The sequence below is a fragment of the Calidris pugnax genome, unplaced genomic scaffold (assembly GCF_001431845.1).
Source record: "Calidris pugnax isolate Ruff unplaced genomic scaffold, ASM143184v1 scaffold44, whole genome shotgun sequence".
In the NCBI taxonomy this organism is placed as follows: Eukaryota; Metazoa; Chordata; class Aves; order Charadriiformes; family Scolopacidae; genus Calidris; species Calidris pugnax.
This window is the reverse complement of record NW_015094506.1, coordinates 6148774-6172984: the sequence shown is the minus strand read 5'-3', so window position 1 is coordinate 6172984 and position 24211 is coordinate 6148774. Positions and strand designations below refer to the sequence as shown.

Genomic DNA, 24211 nt, shown 5'->3' with positions numbered 1-24211 from the left:
TGACAACTATTTCAGCCTACTGCCTGCTCTCAGGACTCTGAAGAGCAAAAAAGGCTGTGATAATCTGTGGCTATTCCATAACAGCACTGCTTAGAATAACCTAAATATCAAGCCAAAGCACACTATTTACTGCAATGAATGACTCAAAATCCCTGGGGATAGGGTAGGTCAGTGGAGTCACCATTCCCCTCTGTGCAACCAGCCAGCCAGGAAAACTGCGTAGCATCAGCCATGCCCAGTTCCACCACAACCACCAGTGCACTGTATGATGGGAGACAGAAGTGGAGAAGTACAATGACAAATCAAGCCTGGAAATAAAAAACAAGTATTTCTTCTCCTTTCTGCAGTCAGTAGGGACTGGGAGGAACATTTCCTCACAGAGCCTCTTTTTAAAGATACACCAATGCTTCTGCCAAATAAAGATCAAGAAATAGGATCTAGGATGTAGCTGGGAGAGTGCTGGAACTTCTTCAACAAGTGAGAAGTATCTACGTTTTGCCAAAATTATACACTAAATAACAGAAAAAAATGAAGGTATTTCAGAGGTGGCTAGCAGGTGATGGCAGCCCCCTTGGTTTTCAGGCTAAAATGCCAAATCTGTTCTCTGCCTTTTTGACTCAATACAGGCATTGCCAAGGCAATGTTAAAAGTGGAGCTTGTCTTTTATTTGGTGGCAGTGGGAGAGTGGAAATACATATGCATTTGTGAGACCATAGAGAAAGCAATTAAAGGAAATACTAAGTGAACGGACTGAGGCAAGATGAAAAAAAGAAGAAATCAGATGCTGAAGAGAACATGAAAGAATAGCAGTAACTTGAAATGAAAGAACAGAATGGACAGAGAATGCGAGAAAGAAGAACAAAGAACAGTACAGCGAGATGGCCCAACACCATCTAACAAACACACTATTTGATAACTGCCACTAATATTTATTAAATAAATTACACCTACAAAAATAACACCTGACATGTCTTATGAATGCCAGTAAAATTTGATCAGCAACATGTAACAGCTGCTTTTCCTTATGCTTTCCCAACTATAAGTTGCTTTTGAAACATACACATATCTAGATAGGCTACTGTACTTTCTAATTAGAGAAATTAACAGAACTGAAATGAAAGAACTAGAAGGTTTAGGGGTGAGAATTAATATTCATATTTTTCCTTAGTCTGAGAAACAAGTTAACTCACAATCAATGAAACACCAGTTAGGTTGCATGTAACAAGCCAAATTAAGTTAACAGCTGTGAGTATCTCCTAATAATAGGAAAACCACTGGCCTCCTTAACTACCAACTACTATTTTACATGCTTATTTTCAGCTACGGCTTTTTAAAGGTGAAGCTTTTTTTTGTAGAGGTGCTCAGATGAACTTAAAAGATTTCACTTACATGCTTTCCACTAAATAAGGAAGCTATCACTGTACTGTTTCACTGAAAAGCAGTTTTGCACAACTTAGAAACACAAAAAGCCTAGCACAAAGTTGCACATTTCCTGTTTTTAGTATACCCTCTCCTACAGCTAAGTGTTCACTAGTAAAGACTGTATTTGCACAGTATAGCATTTAAAATATTTCAGGTCAACCATAATAAGGAGCACCTGATATTCCTGTTCAATTTTGTAACTTGATAGAGTTTGTCCTATTTCCCCATTAAAAATTTTAGAACCATCCTTTTAACTGTTTTTAAAAGGTTGTCTGCCTCTAATACAATTGAGATTTCAAAGTAGAGTTATGATTGGAATCCATTACAAAATGAATGTAAGTATTTCAGGACTTCTTTAGAGATTAGCTTAAACCACACAAGAACTTAACACAAAACCCAGTAATTTTCAATTAAAGGAGTAAATGCTTTCTTGTTCTGCTGGGATATAAGCTATTTGTGTTTTCTGTTCTACTGGCCTTAATTCATCCTATTTCCTCATACATTTCAGGTCTAAGTAATTTTTCAATTTGTCTCTAACAAGCCTGTCATTATTTGAAGCCTAATCCCCTGATTTGTGCTTACACGAGAGGGATGCAATATTCAACTGTGAACTATAAATTAAGAGTTTGAGTCTTGTATGGTTTTCATGCTCCCAAGGATACATACTAGCAAAGCTTAGCTGATGCAGAAAGAAAGCTTGCCAGAACAGTTACAGGTCCCCAGTATAGGTCATCCACAGAGGTAGCAAAAATAATAATTTCACAAGTAGCTTCACTAGTCTTATAGTCCCTCAAGTCAAGTTTAAACAGAGAATGTTCTCTAGAAACAGTTTCCAAACAGTATGATGAAGAATCTTCAAGGTGCTCAAAATTCTAAAGAACAATGAAGCAATAAAAAAAAAAAAAAAAAAGTCTAGACAATTCACAGTGCTGAAGGCCAAGTTCACTCCATTAAATAGCCAAAGGCACTTTTATTTGCTACGTCGTAGTTTTCTACCAGTACTTCAATTATGATGAGAGGAAACAGTCAGGTATTAGCTGAAACTACTCCCCTGTGCATGATCCGTGGTCAATGCTTTCTTCAGCCCTGCTAATACAGTACCTAAACGCTTTCGCCAATTCAGGTAAGGTTTGAAAAGTAAGTCTCCAAAATGAGGTAGGACTGTCGGTAAAACGAGATGCTTGTAACACTTTGGACATTAAAACAAGAGTTATCTTAATTTCTCCTTGTTTTGTGGCAATTAATAAATTAACTAGGAATTTCCTAGAAGATAAGCACTGAATCCAGCCTTTAACACCTTCAATATTCACTGAAAGCAGCAGAAGAGAGAGATATTCTCCTGCTGACATTTGCTCCCCAACAACCCTACTATAACCATCAGTACAAATGGTATCCAGAATTCTCTCATAGGCATCCTGCTCTAAATGGCTGCTGTCCATCCCTGACTTTTAGTGATCCTCCAGAGGCAGCTTCACCTTCACATATTCCACACTTGCTCAGCACCCTTTAAATTCCCACCTTTAGTGACTACTTTCCCTATTCTTCCAGTTGCTGGTAAAGCCACTTCATACTTTGAAATGAAAAAAAAATAAAAAATCCTGTGTTCATACCTGACTGGCACGTCTTTTCTAGCACATAGTTAGCTGCCACATTGTGTCCACAGGTGCAATGTTTCTCAAACATACCAGAAGCAGAAATTCAATTTTTAAGCAGGAAGCCAAGACACTATGGAAAACCGTGAAGCTCAGCAAAACATGACATTATGGCATTTGCCAAATTCCACTTGCACACAAACCTGACTCTGAAGTTGCAACACGAATAAAGCTCTAAAATCAAAAGACAGAAAAGCTATAGTAGTCAACAGAGAAAGATCAAAAGTGTTACAAAGTTTCACTTCTTGAATTACCCTAATTGGGGCCTTACAACTTTGACAGAAAAAGTTTATTATGCAAATATATGCTAAAAACCAACTGTGACCACAAAATTCACCTGAAGTGGTGTTTGCACCAGAGAAAACAAGTTCAAAACGTTAATCAGACAGCAGGAAATTAATGGCAAAACAAGTTTACTCAGAAAACATCAGATAGGCACAAGTTCTGAAAAGCAGATGATGGCCTATACCCACAAGTCAGCACTAAAACTCCGCTAAGGATGCAAGTCGCGGTACGCTGCGAGGCCACAGCACCAAAACGAAGTGTCCATCCTAAATGGTTCCCGTGCACACCTATTACATCGAAAACCAGCAGCGCCAGGAGCTCAAGGCAGTTTCCCACCTGTTGAACCTTTAGTTTGCTTCCCTTCGTCCATGCCGGGAAGGGGGAAGATGTTTTTAAAGCACACAGGAATGAGGTGCCAGCCCTTAACACCCACGAGGCACCGGGGCCCAGCCCGCCCCGGCCGACGGGCCGTGAGGCGCTCTCACACCGAGCCCATGAGGCAGCCGGGCCCCTTCTCGGCCCGCAGGGTCCCTCCGGGTGTTGGAGGGGCTTAACCGTCGCCACGGCCGGGGGGACGAGGTCCTCTCGCCGCCTGGCACCCATTCCCAAAGCGGCATGAGGGACTTTTTCCCCCGCCTCCCCGGAGCCAGCCGGGGAGGAGGCGCAGCGAGGAGCTGCTGCCCAAGGCGAGGCGCGGAGCCCGGCGGGTCCCCCGGGGAGAGCCTCCCCCGGAGCCGCGGCAAAGCCTCGGGCCAGGTTCCGCCGGCGGGACAGCCCCTCCCGGTCGCCTGGCACCCCCGGGGGTGGGGGTAGCCCCGCTGTCTGTCTGACTCCCTTTCCTCCTGCCTTGCTTCCTGCCCGCCCGCCCCGGCGAGGGGGCTCCGGGACAAGGCTTCCCTCAGGAGCTTTCCCCTCAGGGCCGGCCTCCCGCCGCCCCGCTCGCCTCACCTGCTCGGCCCCCCGCTGCCGCCCACAGGAGGACGAGCCAGCAGCAGCACACGCCGCCGCCGAGTCGGGCCATGCCGCTGCTCCCCCGCGCCTCCTCTGGGCGCTGGGAGGCGGCGGGACTTTAATAAAGTTCCCCCGCTCAGGGCAGGTCTCGCCGCTGCCCCCGCCTCCTCGGGCGCCCGCCCCGGCCCTGGCGCCCCGTGCTGGGGGTGGCCCTCACCGGCCGCCCTCTCCCCTCTGGGTTGCGGGATGTGCCCCTGGGGGAGGCCGGCCGTGGCGGTGGCCGCTTCTTCACACCGTGTTTCCCGCCCAAAGCGTCGCGGCAGAGGCGCTGAGGTGGCAGTTGGGTCCGGGGCTGCCGGCTGCTCCTCCGGCCCAGCTGCCACACACCCCCTCACAAATGGCGGAAGCTGAAGGGGAGGGCATGAAGTCACCCCGGCGCTCGTTTGGAGCCCCCCAAGGCCTGTGGGGTTCGCTCCAGGCTGGCCGGCCTCGAACGGCATGAGGCAGTGAGGAGGGAGCCCCAAGCTGGCGCCTGCTGCGCCGCGGGGCTTGCCAAGGTGATGGACCAAAACGGGGTGAAGGTTTATCAGCAAAGACCCCCTCGTAAAAGCAGCAGGAGTTGGGTGGTGACTTACCAAACTGGATTTTACATCAGAGCAGCTTTTGCCCCTGTCAAGGAGAAGAACCGCTGCGCGTATCCCAGCAGAAAAGGTGAGGGATGGACTCTTTCTTAGGGTTTACAGATAGGGACAACTTACTGAGGCGTCTTCCCCTGGCCCTGTGATTCAGATAATTTTGAGATGCTGCCTTTTCTTCTCCCCTAGTGTTGGCTTTTCTACCACTGTCCTCAAACAGCCGTTATTAGGATTTTTACGTTTCAGTAATTGTTCAAGATAGTTCAAATTTGATATCAATGCCTGTAATAGCCTCATATAACAAGGTCACATGCCAACCAGTTCAGGCCAAATAGCAAGACTTGGCCTCAAGCCCAGGTTAAGAGCACTATAACACTGCTGCCGGCTGCAAGAATCTGTCCATACCCATTGCTGTTTTGTTCTGGGCTACTTTTCACTAAGAGATAAGGATAAAACACAGTGTTTTTATTTTTTATTTTTGACTCTCCAGTGAAAAACAACTCTTAAATGTCTAATCATGAATGGATGCTGTGTTTGCTTTGGAGGAATATTTTCCAAAGGTTTTTCCAAATGAGAAATTGGCCTCTGACACATGCTGCTCTCAGTTTGACTGTGTTCGTGAAGTAAAATACAAAATTATGTTTTCCACAGAATTCCCTGTTATATGATTAGTACAGAGAAAAAAAGTATTCAAAAGCAGATTCTCTGTGTATAAGTGATGGGCATGGCCAGAAATTGGATGGACATGCAGACTAGGATAGAGAGCACAAATTTACAATGTTGAAACAGGAGGGCAGTGCGGATGCATGACAAAAATGAGATGGAGACAAGGGGGGAGTCTGAATATGATCAAAGCTACAAGGCTCTTTTTGTATATTTGGAAAGATTCACTTCTACATGCTCCCAGTATAGGGATTCACAGAAATTTTTTGTGTGTGAGTTAAGCTCAAATGAATGCTGATGGTGCAGCAAAAATCCTTTCCACTTGGAGAAATGCAAGATTAAATCTCACACTAGTTTTTCAATATAATGTTTCACTGCTTAAAAAAAGAAGCAGAAGAGGTAAATAACATTCACTGACAGACTTCTGATGGTAGAGGGCTCTTTGATCTAACATTTGATAACAAGATGCAGTGGTAAGACATTGAATCTGAGAGATTAAAACCAGAAACCAGCAGCAAATTTTTAAAAAGGGAAGTAAAAATTTATTTTATTGTGATGTATGGGTGACAGATACGTGCAGTGATACCACTATGTAGAAAAGAAACCTACCAGAAAATGGGTCCATCAACTCATTGCTAAGGTAACTATTAATCTTCAAAGAATTATATGAAGATCTGAAGAATGCAGGAAAGAGAAGGGCTACTGAAAACTAACTTAATTGTCTCAATCAGTGTCAGCAGACATTTGCTCTAAAATAATTTGTATCTAGGAGGTGTCAAGAACGGGACCCATAAAACTCCTCTTTAAAAATAGATTTACAACACTTCAAAGATGATAGAGACTCTGCTTAAGATAGTAGTGGTAGTGGGTTTCTTCAGGCCTGAGGAGCCCAATGCTTCTCGCTGCCTTGCAGCTACACTTGCTGAGCGTATCAGATACAGCAGCCAGAATAGCCCAGTGGTGCCAGGAAGCACAGCAGTCGCACCCAGGAATGCAGACATACAGACGAAGCTTGTTGATTGGCACCACAGCGCAAGAAATAGCAGACTTTATATTTCTTTACTATACTGGTAGTTCTTTTAATATACACCAATTTTAGAATGCCAGTCATTTTTTTTTCTATCCTTATCCCAATGAACACTTCCATTAGGACACAGTCCCAAGAAGTAATGGTATGGTATTAGTGTCAGCCCAAGTTTAAGATTGGTTACATACAATCTGAAAGCTGCGGTTGTTGGTTACATGCTATCTGCTATTTCTGTCTATATCGTGTTCCAGGATGTAGGAATTTGCAATCATTAAGAGTATAAGCCCTACAGCACCCCTGGTTTAATTTTTCTAGGAATCTTTGCACTTGAGATATGTCTGTTTACACCTAGGTTGTTCTTTTTGTGTGCGTATGTGTATTCTTACAAAGCCGGTTTAGGTTGATAAAAAATACAGGCAACCAGCTTCCTCTTTTTTGTAACACTTTTCCATTGTTTACTTGGACAAAAATGCCATTCGAAACACTAAAAGAATGATTTTGTACCAAGTTTTATGCTTTGAATACTGACTGGTATTTAGCAGTGGTGAAAGAAGTAGCTCTGCTTTGAAAACCATAAATGCATAAGAGGCCTTTGCAAAAATTTAACTCCCTAGTTATTATTCCTTCATGTGAATGCTGATTTTCTTTTACGTGCGTCACCTGAGCTTTGGTTGCTTTTTAAAGCTGTTTGTAAATGTCATGGTGTCAGTTAATGAGCAAGTCATTTCAGTAAAACCTGAGTTCTGCCTCATTGTGTAACTTCATCCAAAAGTTGAATTGAAAGTTTCTGAGGTTTAAGAAATTCAGATACGTTTGTTTCCTTCATTTCTGTTGCACTTCTGGTTTGGAAACAGAAGCAGAAGTGGAGAAAAGATATGAAAGTGACTGGTTTTGCAAAATTTCCAGTTTCATTTTTCAGCCCCAAGAAATTCAGATAAGCTTTAGAAACCACACAACTTCTGGAGTAATCTCCCAAGGTAAATAACAGAAGTGTTGTCTCTTGAACAAAGTCAGCTTGATTAAACAAAACCCATGAGACACAGGGGAAAAAACCAGAAGCAGCAAAATGGCAACATATCCAGGATTTACATATGATATGTTTAATGTTATTTTCAATATATTATAGCAAATCTTTCTTCAAATAAAAATTACAAATTAAATATAACATTTTAAAATCATGAAAAATTAAGGTTTTGCTGTGACTATTTTCAGAATTGGATTACGGAACAGGCTATCACATTTAAAAAACTAACCGAACCCCAAAACCCCCTATTTTCCAGACTCAAGTGAAGATATTTTCATTTACCTCAAATCAGGCTGCATGTGTCCTACTGAAGTCATCCGACAATTTTGACATTACGATGAAGAGAGTTTTAATTTACTGATAGCAGGTCGGATGGTAGAAAAGATGCTTGAAAAGGCATTTTCTTTCTCCTCTAGCTGAGAGTATAAGCCTCCACCCTTCACATGAAGTACTCCAGAGAGTTGCTGCAGCTTTCTGAGTCACACTGGACACCCAGTTTTAAAGATACGTGGCAGTTTTCTCTGTGCTGGCCAGTTGCAGGTATTCCAGGGTACCTGATCGGTAGCTAGCTACCCGTGAAATTTCCCTTGGCTTGAACCCTTCACTTTCCCTTTTCTGAAGAATATTTGTTATCATCTCTGCTAAGTCATCTTGTAACCGCTGCCGATTCTCCCTGAAAGAGACAGGATGGAAAAAAAAAAACAGTGATTCACATCTTTCTAGTGATGCCCAGATCTGCAGTGGATTTTGAATATTTCTATCCTATGTTTATCTTCACAACATTCACACACTTGTGATAGAAAGTATGAGCAGAACCAAATTCAGGTTCTGGATTTGGGAACAGAATTCAGGATTTACATGTGATTTTTTTCAGATAGTACGGTTCACTGTCTCTGCAGTGCAGGAGGTCTGCAGCCGTGTCATAATCAACCTTAAGAAAAATTCAGCATCATTTGCAGGAAAAGGAAGACACAAATTAGATTAGATTGACTCCAAATCAAAATAGATTCTAGTTCCCAACACCATTACTGGTGCCAGCACTTCCACTATTCAACTTCAGGGGCCTTCAGTTGCCACCTTTTCATAAATTTCTGTGGTGTGTCTGGCTTTTGCTGGAGTACCCCATATATGACAATTTTAAGGAGAAATTTTATCAGTCACAGCCTGTATGAGGAAGTGAAACCAAAAACATCACTGACCACAGTAATCCCAGCCCAAGAGGTACTTTCAATAGTTGAATAGAATTGCCAACCCAATAATTCTGATCATCTCAAGTGGTTATATTAATTCAAAAAAGGAGTTCTGAGTTAACAAAAGAATAATTTCCTGCTCAGCCCAGAGACAAAAAATTGTACTTTATATAATTCCTTCAGGTTGTACAGAAACAGTCATTTCAAAGCAGATAGCAGCAATTTCCCACTTAGTAAAGAGTGACTGTACATAGGAGTTGAGAGCAGAAAGTGACAAACTTACACATTTAGTGAGTTTGCAGGAGATAATGCAGTACTCATATGCAAAATACACATGAAATACATGCAACCATTTATCCTGACTTCAATTTTGCATGGTTTCTCAAAAACAACATTTCCACTATTACTAAATTTTATTCAATACTAATGCAAAATGATAGCTCAGTTCCAGGATATCAACCTCTTTTTTTCTCTTGATAACTTATCTCTTATGTATTATAAAGTAAGCATTTGCTTAGGTTTTTAAAGACTTTACGCCTTTGCATAAATAATACAGTAACTTTGTCCACCTCTTCTGGAGAATACTGCTCAAAATCCTAAGGTTTCATTCCTACTAAAAATTCCCCCACAAGAGCTTACAGGCATATTACAGAGAGCTGCACATTCAGTTGCAGTTATCCTCCTCTCGCTGCACTGTCACACACAGGTGCCATGAGGACTGAAGTTTTGGGGACATGAATGTTTTTCATTTTTCTGTCCGTCTCTTGCACTTACCAAAGCATAAGTCTTATTTCCCTTCCAAGAAAATGAACCCGTTTAGCGCTTATATATACAAATAACCTTTCTCATATGTATAATCTCATGTCATGAATATTTACGTTTATATGCACATACACCGTTAGGCCTCTAACTACTGAAGGCAAGTTGAGTGTTATTAAAAAACCGCAAGTGCCAGGGAGGAATAGTGAAGGCTAAAGTGCACAGACTGTGGATTTCTCTTCTCTTTGCACATAAAAAAAAAACAAAAAAAAACTTACTCAGAAGGAGGTGTTGGGAGATTGTATTTCTTGTCCTCAGTACCCGTCAACCAGTAGGTAATCTCTGTTCCTCTGCCCTAAATATATATGATAAAAGAAGAGAAAGCACAATTTAGGGATTGGAATCCAACTTCCTGTAATTAATTTACATAAATAATACTGTATTGCGCATTGCTGTGTTTGTCTTTGCTTGTTTTCGGTAACCGTTGCTCACAGGAAAGGGTTAGATATCAGATGTGAGAGGAAGAATAATGGGGGAGATGCAGCTGCAGACTTTCAGGCCTTGTTCCATGGCCTGAAACACACGCCATGGGAGAGGTGAGCTGTGCTGCCTGCCCTCGGCTCCCAAGTACAGACATCTGCCAAGTGTGACTGACTGAAATAAATGGATTGGTAGATAGACAGTCAGATACCGGAGCATGAGCAAATTAACAATAGATTCAGCTTCCCTTCCATCCGATTAATTCACTCCACAATTTTCTGTTATAAATGGTATGTTTTGTTTATTCTCCACATCTTTATGTTGCTTTAATTTGTGACTTAGGGAGCTCCTCATTGCCTGCATTGTCTTTATAGAAGCACCTTCAACCACTAGACGCTGTGATTCCAGTTGATCAGTAACCCTTGTTCCCCAGCTGTTAATTAAGTTGCAGGTTGCTCTCAGCTATATAGTACTTTTACACTGTTCCTCTTCTCTGTGTTCAGGGATGCATGTGCGTGGTAAAAGTTACCTTCAAGTACGTTTCTCCTCTCACTTCATACTGGAATCTGCAGTCTGTCCTTTTCAGGATGTTAATAGTGGAACCACTTACATGAATCCTTAAAGCTAAAAAATATAAACACAACCAAAGCTCAATCTGGAAATGTACCACAGCATCATATTAAGTATATGTGAAAATTGGTGCTATAGCAGAAGCTCTTCTAATTACTATCAACATAAGTTCTGAGAGTAAAATTAAATGAGAATCGATTACACTGCTGTATGAAAAATCTGACTCCACTACATAGCATTGTGTCTAGGGAGGAATAGCGGGTACAGCCATTGATCTGCAATACAGATGACCGTGATTTCTGTAGTATTTAGATGCCAAAAGAGAAAAGAATAATTGGGAGTGTCCTATACAGAGAGTAGTCCTGTGAAGACACTGCACAGAAGGAAGACAAACTGGCTCTTGGCACAGTTCCCTAATGGTGAAATTGAAGACATAATTGCTTCAACTTAAAATATACAGTCAGCATATTTACACAACAGAGCTGCAATGCTATTGTAGGTCAAACTAAAATCTACCTTCCATAGAGTAAAGTTAAACTCCAGACACATAAGTATCATGTCTTCCACAGGAACTCAGCCAAGAAACCAGCCTGTGTACTCCCCATTACCAGCACTGAAGCATGAACAGGGAACAATTCTTCATTGCCCAGCAGGACAGTGAAACAATTGGTAATCAAAACAAATAAGGCTTCTTAATCTTTAAAACAACTGCGAGCAGATAAGAAGTTGTTCTCAGCTGAGAACAGACACTTCAGTCACAAACTAACCAAAAGCCTTTGGTCCTGTTACACTGACAGCTAAAATTAAATCCTTACGCAAGCCTGTGGATTCCATCCGCGAAGCTGTGTTCACTGTATCTCCAAACAAACAGTAACGAGGCATTTTTATTCCGACCACACCAGCTGCACATGGACCTAAAAAGGCGATGCAGAGAATGAAAAAAAGGTGGATCAAGACACTATTTGCTTGCAAGGTCTCTCAGTGATGCAGAGCAGTGCAGTACCTGCTGGTGCTCTGCATTCCTCGCCGATGACAGTACTCTGTACCTCACTTCCCAAAGTATCTGGTGGTCTCCCCTTCCACTCCAAACCAAGCCTAGCTCTGCTTATCTTGCATGATCCAAGAAGAGCATAAAAAGGACATGGCCAGACAGTGTTCATTGTATTTAAACACACTTTTTGTGCAGAAAAAAACACAGTTACTAACTGTCAGTTTTGGAAGCAAGAGGGAAAGAAAATAAGCTTCATTATGGCGGGATACATAGTGGAGCCTCAAAGAGTTTCCCAGTGCCTCAGTCACTTTCACTGACACGTTCCTCCCCTGGCAGCTTGTGTTCAGCTGGTTGTTGAAACAAATAAAAATGAAAAGATAAAAGTTCCCAAAGTACTTGGGAGCTGTCTGCTTGAGCTATCTGTAGTTCCTCTTTGAGAAAAATTATTTTTATGGATTAATTAAAACATGAATTCCCACATAGGCTTGTCAGAATTTTTGCCTCCAAAAGCATAAAATACAGCACTGCACTTTGTGGCTAGACAAGCATATCTGGCCATGGCTGATCTCCACTTTGGTCAGGAAGGAGTGATCTATGAATGCTTATTTGATACAATTGGCTTAATCATACCAGGCACAATGGCAGTTGCTCTTCCTAGCTACTGACTTAAGCTATGAATGAATGAGTATGGGCTATTTCACTACAGGGGAGCAAACCAGTGGCTTATTTACTTCTATTGCTCTTCCTCTGGGTACATTGTTTTCAACCAGATTCTTCATGAGGAGACCAGTTGTGTATAATGTACTACCAGATCTTCTATGGATGTCTATTCTTTTCAAAAACAAGGCAACATTGTCAGTGTTGATCTAGCACTACTGTGTACCAGAGTGAATTCCAATGCGAATCCAAACAGGCAGACCCGGCAGATGTCTCAATTCAAAAGATCCCATGAAGCTGAGGATGTCCAGAGCCATCATGGAGATGTCTACGGCATGCCGGTTGCCGTTCCTCTTTGGTAAACCACTCACCACCATGTAAGCATCACCAATGGTCTCCACCTGTGGAAACAAAATTAGAACTCGCTACCTGCAGACATGAGCTAATCTTCACCTGTTTTTCTGTCTTTTGTCTTTGCTTAGAAGGCAGATTCCCAATTCTACTATATCATCCAATTTGATTTGTGTGTCCCCTCGTTGTTAACTGAGCAAAACTGCAGAGCTAATCACCTTGTAAACATCATGATGGTCAAGAATGTGGTCAAAGTTCTTGTAGATATCATTCAGCATATCTACCACCTCCATAGGGGTGCTGTATTTGCAGAGTGTGGTGAAACCAACGATGTCACTGAAGTAGATAGTGACTTCTTCAAATAGCTCTGGCTCTACCAGGCCAGTCTCCTTCAAAGACTTTACTACTGGCCTGTGGAAATAGAGAAGGCAGGGAGACAGATGAGTAGCCTGTGTTTAATATTAAAGGTATTTTTTCATGCAACTCAACCACATAATTGCTTTCTGTGTAGGAAACATCAGGTATTTTGCTGAAAACTGCTACAGTAATCGCATTTTAGATGTCCATAATGCCTTTCAGCCAGGGACCTCAAAGCACTTACTAATGTTAATTAATGCACTAGAGCCTTACAAAATCTAAGTGTGTTAATAGCCATGAGGAAACTGAGGGACAGGAAACTGAGCTTCTTGGCTAAAGTCAGAAATAGGGATATTGAGTCCAATTTAAAACTGAAATTCTGAAAATTCTGACATGTAGACCTACATTCTACCCACACAATAAGTAAGAACAGACATGTTTTTCTATTTCCTCAGCATAGAAGTATTTTCATTCTGATAATTACATCACCTCATCCTGGTTTCAGATGAGATTTCATAGTCAGATAATTTCATGGAACAAAAATTCAATAACATGACAGTTAATATCTATTCAGAGGGACCTTCATTTTTCTTGCATTTCTAAATCCAGAAAAATATCTGTTCCTGGTGGAGATATTAGAAGAGAATAACTGAAAGATACCTAGAAAATTATAGGTGTTGCACAATGCTGTGTTCCATCTACAATGAGACAATAATAGCATGGTGAGAACAAAAAGAGTGGAAGGAAACACAGATTCCTTGTCACACAGTCTACACAGCCAGATAATATCAAATTTTCCCCAAAACTGTATGGAACAGACACATTTTTTGTTAAAATGAGTCATAAAATCAATACGTGGACTACTTTAATACCCTTAAAACTAGTAATGACCTACCAGGATAGTTTTACTATTCCAAATGTATGCAATACCAAAATTACTGATACTACCAATATTACAATATCAATAGTATTTGTCCTATACCGTACTCTGAAGCATGCATCTAGCTCAGTCTGTCCCAGTATGGCCCAGTTCATCTCAGCCCCTCTGTTGCATTACTAAACCTCAGCCTGAAGTTGACTGCTCTCCTGCTCTCCAGCTGGAGATACTCCTCCTACCTAGCAAGATACTGGAGCAGAACAGAGCTCTGTGATGTGGAATCACTGCTGATCTATGTGTTCTCAGGAAGACAATGAAAAAGAGGTTTGTGCTGGAAAGGAAGATCCTGTGCATGAAGAGAAGTTGAGGAAGATAATGGGTCCCAATACCATCTTGGCATGAAACTCCCACCGTAGGGTGGAGACCTTAAGGACAGCTTATTATTCTTTCCTCCCTAGCAGGATCCGATTAGAAGGGAAGGAAATAGAAGATTAATATTAATCCCAACCCCCACTCTCCAAGAATCAAATGATATATGTAAATAGCATGTCGGTGAAAATCCTCTTGGCCGGCTACCTTGGAAGTAACATGAAATTAAGCCTGTCTGCTCTGTCTCGCTCTGCTTTGTATAGCTTTGTCCTTTCCTCCACCAGGTGCTCCAGGTTCCGGGAATACAGCTGTAGACGCCGAATGAGGGTATCCATGTAGCTTTCATTGGTCTGGCCATGGTAGTTACTGCAAATAACAGAAATTCACAGTAGCAAACAAGAAAGACTGATGGAAGCACATTGTTGAGAGAGACAAAAAGCAGACAAAAAAGGTGCAACAGAAAACTTCTCCAGTGTTTGACTTCCATGTAGTTAGAATGCAAAGTGCCTCGAGTGCATCATTCTTTTTCTTGGTTGGAGGGCTTATGTGTATGAATTGAAAGTCTGTGATCCACACTTGTCACTCGGAGCTGGTAATTCTTGAAGCACCCTTAAATCACCTAGCCCTGCTAATATTGTAAACTGCATGTTACCTCCGGTAATCCATCAACATTCGTTTGTAAAAAGTAACTGACAAGCTCAAATCCTGAGAGGAAGCTAAAGTTAGTAGGTGAAAATTACATACAATGTTTAGATGGGGACTTCAGAAAGATTAAGACAATTTGGGGCTGTCTGTTTGGAAGACAGAACAATTCCATGGAACAATTAGCAGCCCCTGGGCTAGTTTTGCTCACAAGATCCTGCAGACGCCAGTTTACTAAGTCCTGGAAGCAAAAATACGGTAACATGAGCCACTTGTAACCCCTCTTTGTCTGGGCAGCCTGCGCTAACCAAAGCAGTCTCAAAGTAGATGGGGCCAGGCTGGCTGCAAGAGTCAGATTAGTATTGCACCCAAGTGGACTTTAAAACCACTCTTACTTTAAGCAAATCTTTATGTCAGGGATGCACCATCTTAGACCTCCTATGAGGAGAACACCATGTTGCATGTGGCAAGAGGCAACCTCTTTGTTTTTATAGGATGGAGGCTTAGGAGCAGAACCAGGATGCCCTTCTATTCAGCTGCAGTAAGATTATTCATTTGATACTTTCAGTTATGCATAGTGCAGTTGTCCTTCTGCCCATGTAAAGTGTAAAATGATGTGAGTACTGTTGGGGTTTGTTGGCATGGAGAGCTTTAAATTAGTTTCCCGTGATAAATGATTAAAAGCTCACTGCTTGGAAATCAAATTAATTATTCCAGATCAAACTCTGTAGGAACAATGCAGCGTTGGCCAAGTGAAAGCCCACAGGGTTTATTCAGCTATGGCCCTTATTACCCTGCAATTTTATACCAACAAAACCCTGTAATTAATATTTCTGGTGAGTTACAACTCAACACTTGTAGTCAGCTTAATTTGGGACCATCCAAACTCATTTATGGCACAACTCAGCTCATCCAAACTTTCTAATCGTCCTCCAAACATTTATGTGCATTCATTTCCCGAAACTTAGACGACATGAGTCACTATCCAACTCTTGACTAGGGACAGGGGGTGAATTACTTGAATGTTTTAAATCTCTAATTATCCAGCTTGCTACTTTCACAATGTACCAATTTGAGGTATGGTGATCATCTTACCCTCACTAAGCTAATACACACATAGATGCTCATGTACACAACGTACGTATCCGTACACACGTACTCACCTACATTGCTTCCAGAGAATAAAAGAGGATCTAAGTGAAGACACACAGATTTTCCACTGACTGAATCGTAATCACATCAGCTTACATACTTAAAAATATGAACTTTTTAACACATAGGAAGAGTTTGGAGCATCTTAAAAAAACAGAGCCCCTGCTGCTCACCTGAATATTTTAGCCAGAGTACTCTCAATTTTCTTGAAGTCAGGCCTTTTCTCTGGATCTTCCTCCCAGCAGCTCTTCACTAGTGTATACACCTTCAAACAAAAATTTAAGGAAAGTCCACCTGAGTAATGGATATAGAAGGATAATGGTGCTAAACAGCACTAGTTCATTAGGGAATTTCCGGTTACTCTTGACCGACAACATATTAAAATGTGTGACTAACTGTTTTGAATCTATGGTTAGGACACTCATTGCAGGCATCTTAACTCTGTGGTGACTAGTGACATGATCTCAACTTGAATTTGCAATACACAAATGAAAGGCAAGTAAATGGATCCAGTCTGGCTGTTATTGAGATGGAGGTAAATGCTGTGGTAATTATATTTCAAATCCTGAGTTCAGAATTTTTCTGCAACTGGTGATTCAGCCAAAAAGAATGGGGTGCATTGCTGAATATGTGGATGTCTACAATACAGATATTTTCACCTGAGCAAGAAGCCTTACGGGCTATGTAAGAGAGGTATACTTGAGGTGTGATTCATCCCATCTTAAAGATACCTAAAGTAGGTCAGAAGAGTAGCACCATACAAGTGTCCATTTCTTTCCAGTGAAATAATTTTTGTGAGTTGTATTTCATTTCACTGGCAACAACTATAGAATATGTTTTTTCCCATGAGGTTAGGGCATTTGGCATAAAATGTGCATAGCTTTCATCTTCTCATGATCATGAGCTCTAGTTTGGCCAGGACTTCCACCCTTCACCCAGAAAATGGCTTAGTTAATTATTAGCTTACTTCCATGTCTCCTTCTCCCACTGTTTCCAAGGACAGGTCTGGTCGGAAAGGCTTCACTCCTTTGCCACTCTCCACTCTGTAAAGTTTCTCTAACACAGAAAAGAGATGGAAAGTTTTAAACAAAAAAAAACCATAGGAAGGACATTCCTTGTGGATAGCGTCCTATGATGTTACAAGTTACTGTACAAACAGAAGCCTTGAAGACAGTTTGCTTATTTTTGTGTGCATTTCAGCTTTGGAGCTTTTCTAAGTATATGGCACAAGATCAAAATAGGCGGGCTTGAAGGCCCCTGAAAGCAAAGTGAATAGGAATGTGCATGAGTATTTATTGGTCACGGTAGACATGGTTATGGCATCTTCCCAAATGAACGTTAGGCATTATTACTGTGCTTCTCAGCATGAAGTATCGCTGTAGTGAAAAACAATGTGAAAAGCCCATTGCGACTTGATCGAAAGGGTGGAGACATACAACTCCCATCAGAGCAGTTCAAATCATCCTGCAGATGCTCAGCCTCCTTAAAGCTAGGTTATTCATGTGTATGCTTTAAAAGCACCGCATTTGTTAGCTCGTTTGTACTCTTATTCATGAAATCAGTTTTATGAAAATTATTTGGATTCTGAACATATCAGAATGCAGTCTGTGTTTGCACAAAATCTAAGCACAGTGAGTGCTGAAGCAAAAATATCTCTGTGTCCTTCTCCTCCAGACCTCAAGAGTTCCAGAGTTAAGAGAGGCAATATTTAATCTTTGAGGGAGAGAAAGAGAAACTAAAAGGGTTCCATGAACAAGTGTGAAACACATTGATTAATAGTGTCTGATTTTATTTGGGAGACAGTTTTACTGGAGGAAGCATATAAAGAGATGCGAAAGGTTTGTAATCGTGATGGTACGTGCAAGTCTAAAGCAGCTAAGGATGGCTAAGCATGCTCGGTATACACAATCACCCTAAAAAGATGCAGTAGCTTCCAGCTTTGCGGTACAGAAATTACAGATGAGAGAAGGAGCAGGAGACCTGAGTCTCCCAAATGCTATGGAGTGGAGAGTCCTCTGTGGGCCAAGAGACAGAACAATCTGTGTAAGTCCCATGCATGCAAGAGGAATGCATTGGGTTTCCACGCTGCGCACACACCTGAGAGCAGAACAGCAACTATTAGCAACACTGCAATTAGCCAGTGGCAGGCAGTAATGGAACAAGGGGGCAGCTTGAATTGAGTGTTGCTACAGTACAAGATTTCATAGTCCAGAACAGTGAATGAGGTGTTTCTGCAGAAGAGTGAAGAAACCAGCTGGCCTAACAGCTGTCTCTCAGAGAAGTCAGTAAAGATGTCTAGAACCTGGTTAATCCTGTACATTAGAAATCCAGTTCCAATTCCAGATGGATGCCCATCATCTTTTTGGGACTTCTTTTCTCTCATTAGTAGCAATATTATTGAATGTTAAGTTCATTGATACATATTTGCAGAAGAAAATTGGCTCAATGAGTACCTGGAGGTTGAGTTTAGTTTTCTTAAGTTGGTGGATGGAAGCTAGCTACAGTTTTTTTAAATAACTCTTTTAAAATCTGAACATAGTCCTTGCTGCTGCCAATGAAGTCATGGAGAAGTGATTATATCAGTTGTCCTGAAATATCAATATCATGTCTTCTAAATTGCAAAGACTTAATTCTGATAGCCTAGCCACTGGAAGGCTTTCTACAGACTTAAAAGCCAAGTAAATCTAACATGCAACAGGGTCCTTTCTTTGCCCATTGCCATTGACTCTAATTTGGTATTGTTTCCCCTCTTTTTATCTTGGATATTTGTAAGTTAATGGTCACCCCAAGTTTGAGCTACTCTCTTCCAAGGTTAGATGATGCCACAAACAAAATTCAAACGTGTTTGAATAAGTATGGTCCAGCCTTTTGCTGCCTCATCTTGGCTAATGAGTGAATCCAGACATTTAAATGAGGAGCCACTGCAGCAATATATAATAGCACTCATTCCTTTCTGTTACATGAAATTTGATGAACTGCTGAAACTAGGCTGAACACATTTACTAAAATTGCTTAATCAAAAATCAAGAATAATACCAGAAGCCACTAGATCAGCAATATATATCTCAGACATCTAGTAATGCTTTTAAGGAAAAAGCTTTCGGGAGAAAACAATCTCTTCACTGAATGGAAAGCTTAAAATTTCAACTGAAGCTTACAAAGCAGATTTTTTTTTTAAGTTACGCTGCATTCAGACTTACCAAACAGGCTTCAGGCCCAGTAAATTTATTGCTGTCTTACTAAGCATGTTGATATGCGTGACCATCTCCAGCAACAGCACCTAGAGGTCCTAAAAATTCTTTCAGTTGGGTAGATTAACCTAAAGCTATTTGAAAGGGACAATCTTTCTAAAATGACAAAATGCAGTATTAAGAAATAGGTCAAAGTTAAAACAAGGAACCAGATTGTGACTACGACAGCCGGGGTCAAATACGGAGCAGGGAGGATGCCACCATATCTCAGAGGAGCCCAGAAACACTGTGTCTGAGGCTAACTTAACCATTAACATAACACAGAAAGACTGTAACTGCTGAACAAACAGTCGATAGAATGTATTTTGCTATGGATTTGCTTTGCAAGTCAAAATGAGCAAGAAAGAACATTGCTCTTTCCTTTTTCCATCTATTTTGGTGATATTTGTAAAATCCTTGCCTTCGTGAGAATTGTGGCTGCCTCCTCCCAAGACAAAGGAATAGAAAGACTTTTATTTTCTCTACCTTATCTTAAACATGTAGTCCTGAAGAGTTTGCTTGAAGGGGAAAGGGCATTTCTAATCTCTTTTAGGTCTACTTTTATATTAAAAAGTTGGTGATGTGAAATACTGTGTTTCCCCAAGTATGTACATAGGTTTGCAATAATGTAGGATGATGAACATGTCCCAGAAGTTATTCTCAACTGTAGCTCAGGAAAAGAGCAATTAGGCTGTCCAGCTACTGCTCTAGATGTTTTAACAAATGTGAGGCGGATCCATCAGAATGACTCAGAGGTAAAGGCAATGTCTATATTTGTTGTTGGTAACTGTCACTAAGAAAATCCCAAACCCACACATGCTTTTATGTCAGTTCTAATATATAATAATGCCTGCATTCTGGGAACTGGGGCTGACTGGGCTGTTAGCCAGGCAAAAACAATGTCACAAAATGTACAAAATGGGGTTTAATGGATGCACTACAGGAAGAGGTGCCTTTTCCGACAGAAGTCAAATGACTAAAGTTACTTTTGACAGGCTTGAATAAAGTCTGAATTGCCAGTTTTTAAATGCCAACTGTTCTTGTGTCATGCTGCTGAGTTTTTGTTGTTCTGTGTTGACATTGCTGATTTACAATGCCTGATATGAGTGAATTATTATATGTTGGACACGACTCATAATAGAAAAACCTTTGTGGCCTTTAAATGTTACAGTAAGTCTGGACAGCATCATATAATGTTAACTTCTGTAATGCTGTGACCAAGGTGAGGAGGGAGGGGAAAGGGCAAGAAAACTCAGTGCAAACTCTATTTACAGAAAGAATAAGGACATTTGCCCCCACAGTGAGACCCTTCAAACAGGCTCCTCATTCATCACACGGTGAAAGAAGCAGCAGTTCAAGCTGCTATCAGAGACAGTGTCTTTCACAAAACATGGAGAACGAGCCAGTTACAGCTACGCCATCCCAGAAAGCTGCAATGGAGGAAAAATTTATGGATTTACCTCTGTTGTCCCGGCAGTGCCCGGTGTAGAAGGTCTCCTTGCGTAGGATGATTTCTTGGGCAATGATCCCATAGCTGTACACGTCACCCTTCTGAGATACATCAGCATTGCGGAGATGCTCAGGAGCTGTCCACAGGTCTGAAGATTCAGATGACAACAGGGGACAGGAGGAAGGGGAGAGGGAGAGGAGTAATTGAAAATGGATGATCCTTCTCAGAGCATCCACTGGCTATAGTAATATTTCCTTTTACTCTTTCTACATCAAACCCAGAGCCCACTGGTACTGTTTATTCCCTATTTTCACATTTTTCTTGAGAAGCTGACATGAATACAGGTTAGATAAACCTCTGATGTGGTAGTTTTCAATTGTCTGAGATTTGCTAATCCTACTATTTTCCAGTGTTGATGCAAACCCTCACACCTGCAGAAAGGTTATGGTTATTGGCAACGGACTTGCTTTTCTTAGCTGCCTTGATGGTCTTCTTAGAAATAGCCTGTGCATTAGTGTAAGACCAAGGAATGACAGTGCTGTAAAAAAAAAAGCTGAGCCATAAATTATTGAGATACATATGTGGAGTTTGTTATACAAGATGTCAGAGGAGAAGACTAATATTTCCCAGCAGCCTTGATATGAATCTATTGAAATAATTCTCAAGTGCTTTTGAGCCTGACATAATATTACCTGCTCATAAGCACTTTCTTTCTACAGAAATTATTAATCTGTATTTCTAGTGCAACAAGCACCATTGTACCTCAAGACCAGAACGCTGCCATGGTATGACAGTTTGTTATGACATGCTGGGGATTTATCATAAGAGCGACCTGAACACAGTGACCCTGAAGACAGCGTTATGATATCAGGCTGCAACATCCAGCCACAATGAATCTGTAGATGTCTTCTGAAACAGTAAGTTTTCTTCAAAGAAAAAAAATCTATTAGAAATTTTGAGGCTGCTTGTGAAAGCATTTCTCTTACAAACAAAGAAGAGAAATACATTACAATGTAATAATAAGGGAAATTTAAATATGAAAATTGTAAAATGAAGAATGAATAGACCATCTACATTCAGTGCACTTTTCTTACTTTTTTAAGGTTCTCATTGTTACTTTTGAGCATATTTGTGTCTGAATGTAGAAATTTTCTCTCAACTCAGTTGCAACCACAGTTTCTTCTCAGATCATATACGACAGCTATGGCACAGTGCTGTGCTTATTGTACCCCAAGCTCTACTATACAGATTCAGATGACATAATTTCAGAGGGGCTCATCTCTTCACTAAAGATCAAGTTAGAAGATGAGTAGCAAGGAGTGCTCTATTTTACAGAAATGTCCTATGAATATGAGATAACTAGAGAATGTAAAGAAAAGCTGTAAAAATTATTCAAATCTGATGGAACAGTTTTTTCATCCTTACCTAAGGAATGAAATATACTAAGGTTATCATAGGATATCATTACAGATTTTTTTAAGGATGATCCATCACAAGTGTTAAGTTTAAATTAAATCACAGAGCACTGTGGTAACATGTGGTGCTTAACTCCGTCTTTTTCTTCACACAAGTTCAGCATTACTGCTGAAGAGAGCTGTTTGCATGAAGGCCTCAGATGCTGAAAATGTTTCATGCATCTCAGCCACAAGTGAAATTTCCATTTTCTAGACTATAAATTGAAAATTTATCTTTCCTTTTCACCTACACTGCCTAATTTCTTTATCTGCTAATAATTCTCTTTCATTGTGTTACTTCAGTTAAGACGGTGCTTTCAGATAGCATTTGTACGATGGCTGCTACATGAAACAAAATCACATTATATGTTTTGTACTCTGTACAAGATGCAATTAGGCCCTACTGGACTATGAATATAAGGAAGTTCCACTGGGTTGGAAACCATGAAGGAGTGTCCAATTTGGTTCGGTTTTTACCTTTCCTTGGAGGCAGAATTGAATTACAGCCAAAATCAGTGATCTTCACTACCATGCGATTGTCTACTACGCAGTTTGTGGATTTGAGTCGACCATGGACTTCAGTTTTGCTTGAGTGCAGATAAGACATCCCCTGTGGTTGATAATAAAAGAAGAAGAAAGCAAGACTATGTGTGAGACACTCAGCTGTTACCAGACTCAACAAGAATGAGAACTATTAGTGTAATATCTGCCCGGGCAATTAAATGGCCTTCATCAGCAACGGGTATGCATAAATCACGATTCCTTGTCATGGAGAGAAAGAAATACTGTTTTACAGAGGAGACTTTTCAAGATGGCAGGAACAGTCCATGTTAAGAAATGAGGGCATGGCTCATTAGAAGGATCAGGTTATGGAAGACCATCCTTCCTCTTAGTTAACAAAAATCTGACATAGCATCTTGGGTTTTGATAAGATTAGAACATAACTAAGTAATTAGGAAAGTTTTTTTCCTCCCACAGAAGTTCTGATTTCACTTGCAATAAATGCCTTTTTGGTACAGATTTGTTGGAATGTCACACAAAAAAAAGTGCTTCTAACTACATATTCATCCAATGGATACCACAGGTGTGAGAGGAATTGCTCTTTATGTCTGGATCATCTTTGAGGATTACCATACACCAGAGACTTCACTCAGAAACATTGCAGCAAATCCTCTTCTGCAAAGCAGGGGGTCAATGCAGAGAGTGTTAGATGACACACTAAGGCTTATATAAGGCAGGGGCTCAGATTAGACTTAGGTCTCTTTTGACCTGACTGATTATGATTTTCTCTGTGTTAGTCAATATATGTCAGCTATCCATGAGCTAAACTCGGAAGTGGGCACCAGTTGAACTGTTTCACCCATATTTCCAGAGATTCAGACTCTTGACTCACAACATACACAGGTGTATGAAGGTGTGCAGTTTCCACCTTTACACTTGTCATCTCTGAATTCATCTCATTTAGTCTAAGACACTAGAACATGGCATAATACATGAGAAGGGGCTAGCACTGAGGCAAAGCAAGAAAAGAACATTGGTAAGAGGATGTAAACTGAAGAAAGGAGTAGGTATGCTAATTTGCACCCTCTTGCTGTTATTTATTCTGTTTCCTCTCTCTTCTGAACTACTTAAGCTCACACCTATTTATAGCCTACTGCTTGTTGGATTGCTTCCTGTAGTCCTCTTTTCTGTAGCTCAGTATACAAAGCACAATCTATATTCTTTGGAAGCCAGAGCAGGTAAATCATATCTATCTAGTTTCTTCTCTGAATGGTCTTCCACTTAGACTCCTGCATGTATAGCTCATCCTCTTGTATGATAATTGGTAGACAAACTTTAATCTGGGTTACATAGCACACGTGGTCATGAAGACACCATTTGACATGATGGGTTTTCTCACCTTTGGTACCTGTTTGTGGGAACATACCAGCAAATGCTGCAAGAGATCACTGAGACATGAGCTGAGTTTTGGCCACAGAAAATGTATGTATGAGACACAAGCAGCCTGCAAGAGGTGCAATCC

At 40.9% G+C, this 24211-nt stretch overlaps 2 protein-coding genes across 10 annotated transcripts in view; both read right to left on the bottom strand.

Moving 5' to 3' along the window:
* PLBD1 (phospholipase B domain containing 1) overlaps positions 1-4413 on the bottom strand; it is a 50990-nt gene extending 46577 nt beyond the window's left edge. For 8 of the 9 annotated variants that reach the window (XM_014963594.1, XM_014963597.1, XM_014963591.1 and 5 more), the window contains exon 1: positions 4308-4413. In XM_014963594.1, the coding sequence (XP_014819080.1) occupies positions 4308-4380 (73 nt within the window). In that variant the 5' untranslated portion in view covers positions 4381-4413. Of the gene's footprint in view, positions 1-3695; positions 3745-4307 lie in introns of those variants that run through there. The other variant, XM_014963599.1, reaches the window with a different exon arrangement.
* Positions 4414-7837: 3424 nt separating this feature from the next.
* GUCY2C (guanylate cyclase 2C) overlaps positions 7838-24211 on the bottom strand; it is a 42841-nt gene continuing 26467 nt past the window's right edge. The window contains exons 17-27 of the mRNA XM_014964155.1: positions 22666-22798; positions 20745-20882; positions 17022-17110; positions 16228-16319; positions 14468-14626; positions 12876-13068; positions 12533-12707; positions 11474-11572; positions 10618-10712; positions 9887-9963; positions 7838-8332 (exon numbers count right to left, since the gene is read on the bottom strand). Of these exons, the coding sequence (XP_014819641.1) occupies positions 8158-8332; positions 9887-9963; positions 10618-10712; positions 11474-11572; positions 12533-12707; positions 12876-13068; positions 14468-14626; positions 16228-16319; positions 17022-17110; positions 20745-20882; positions 22666-22798 (1425 nt within the window). The 3' untranslated portion in view covers positions 7838-8157. The remainder of the gene's footprint in view (positions 8333-9886; positions 9964-10617; positions 10713-11473; positions 11573-12532; positions 12708-12875; positions 13069-14467; positions 14627-16227; positions 16320-17021; positions 17111-20744; positions 20883-22665; positions 22799-24211) is intronic.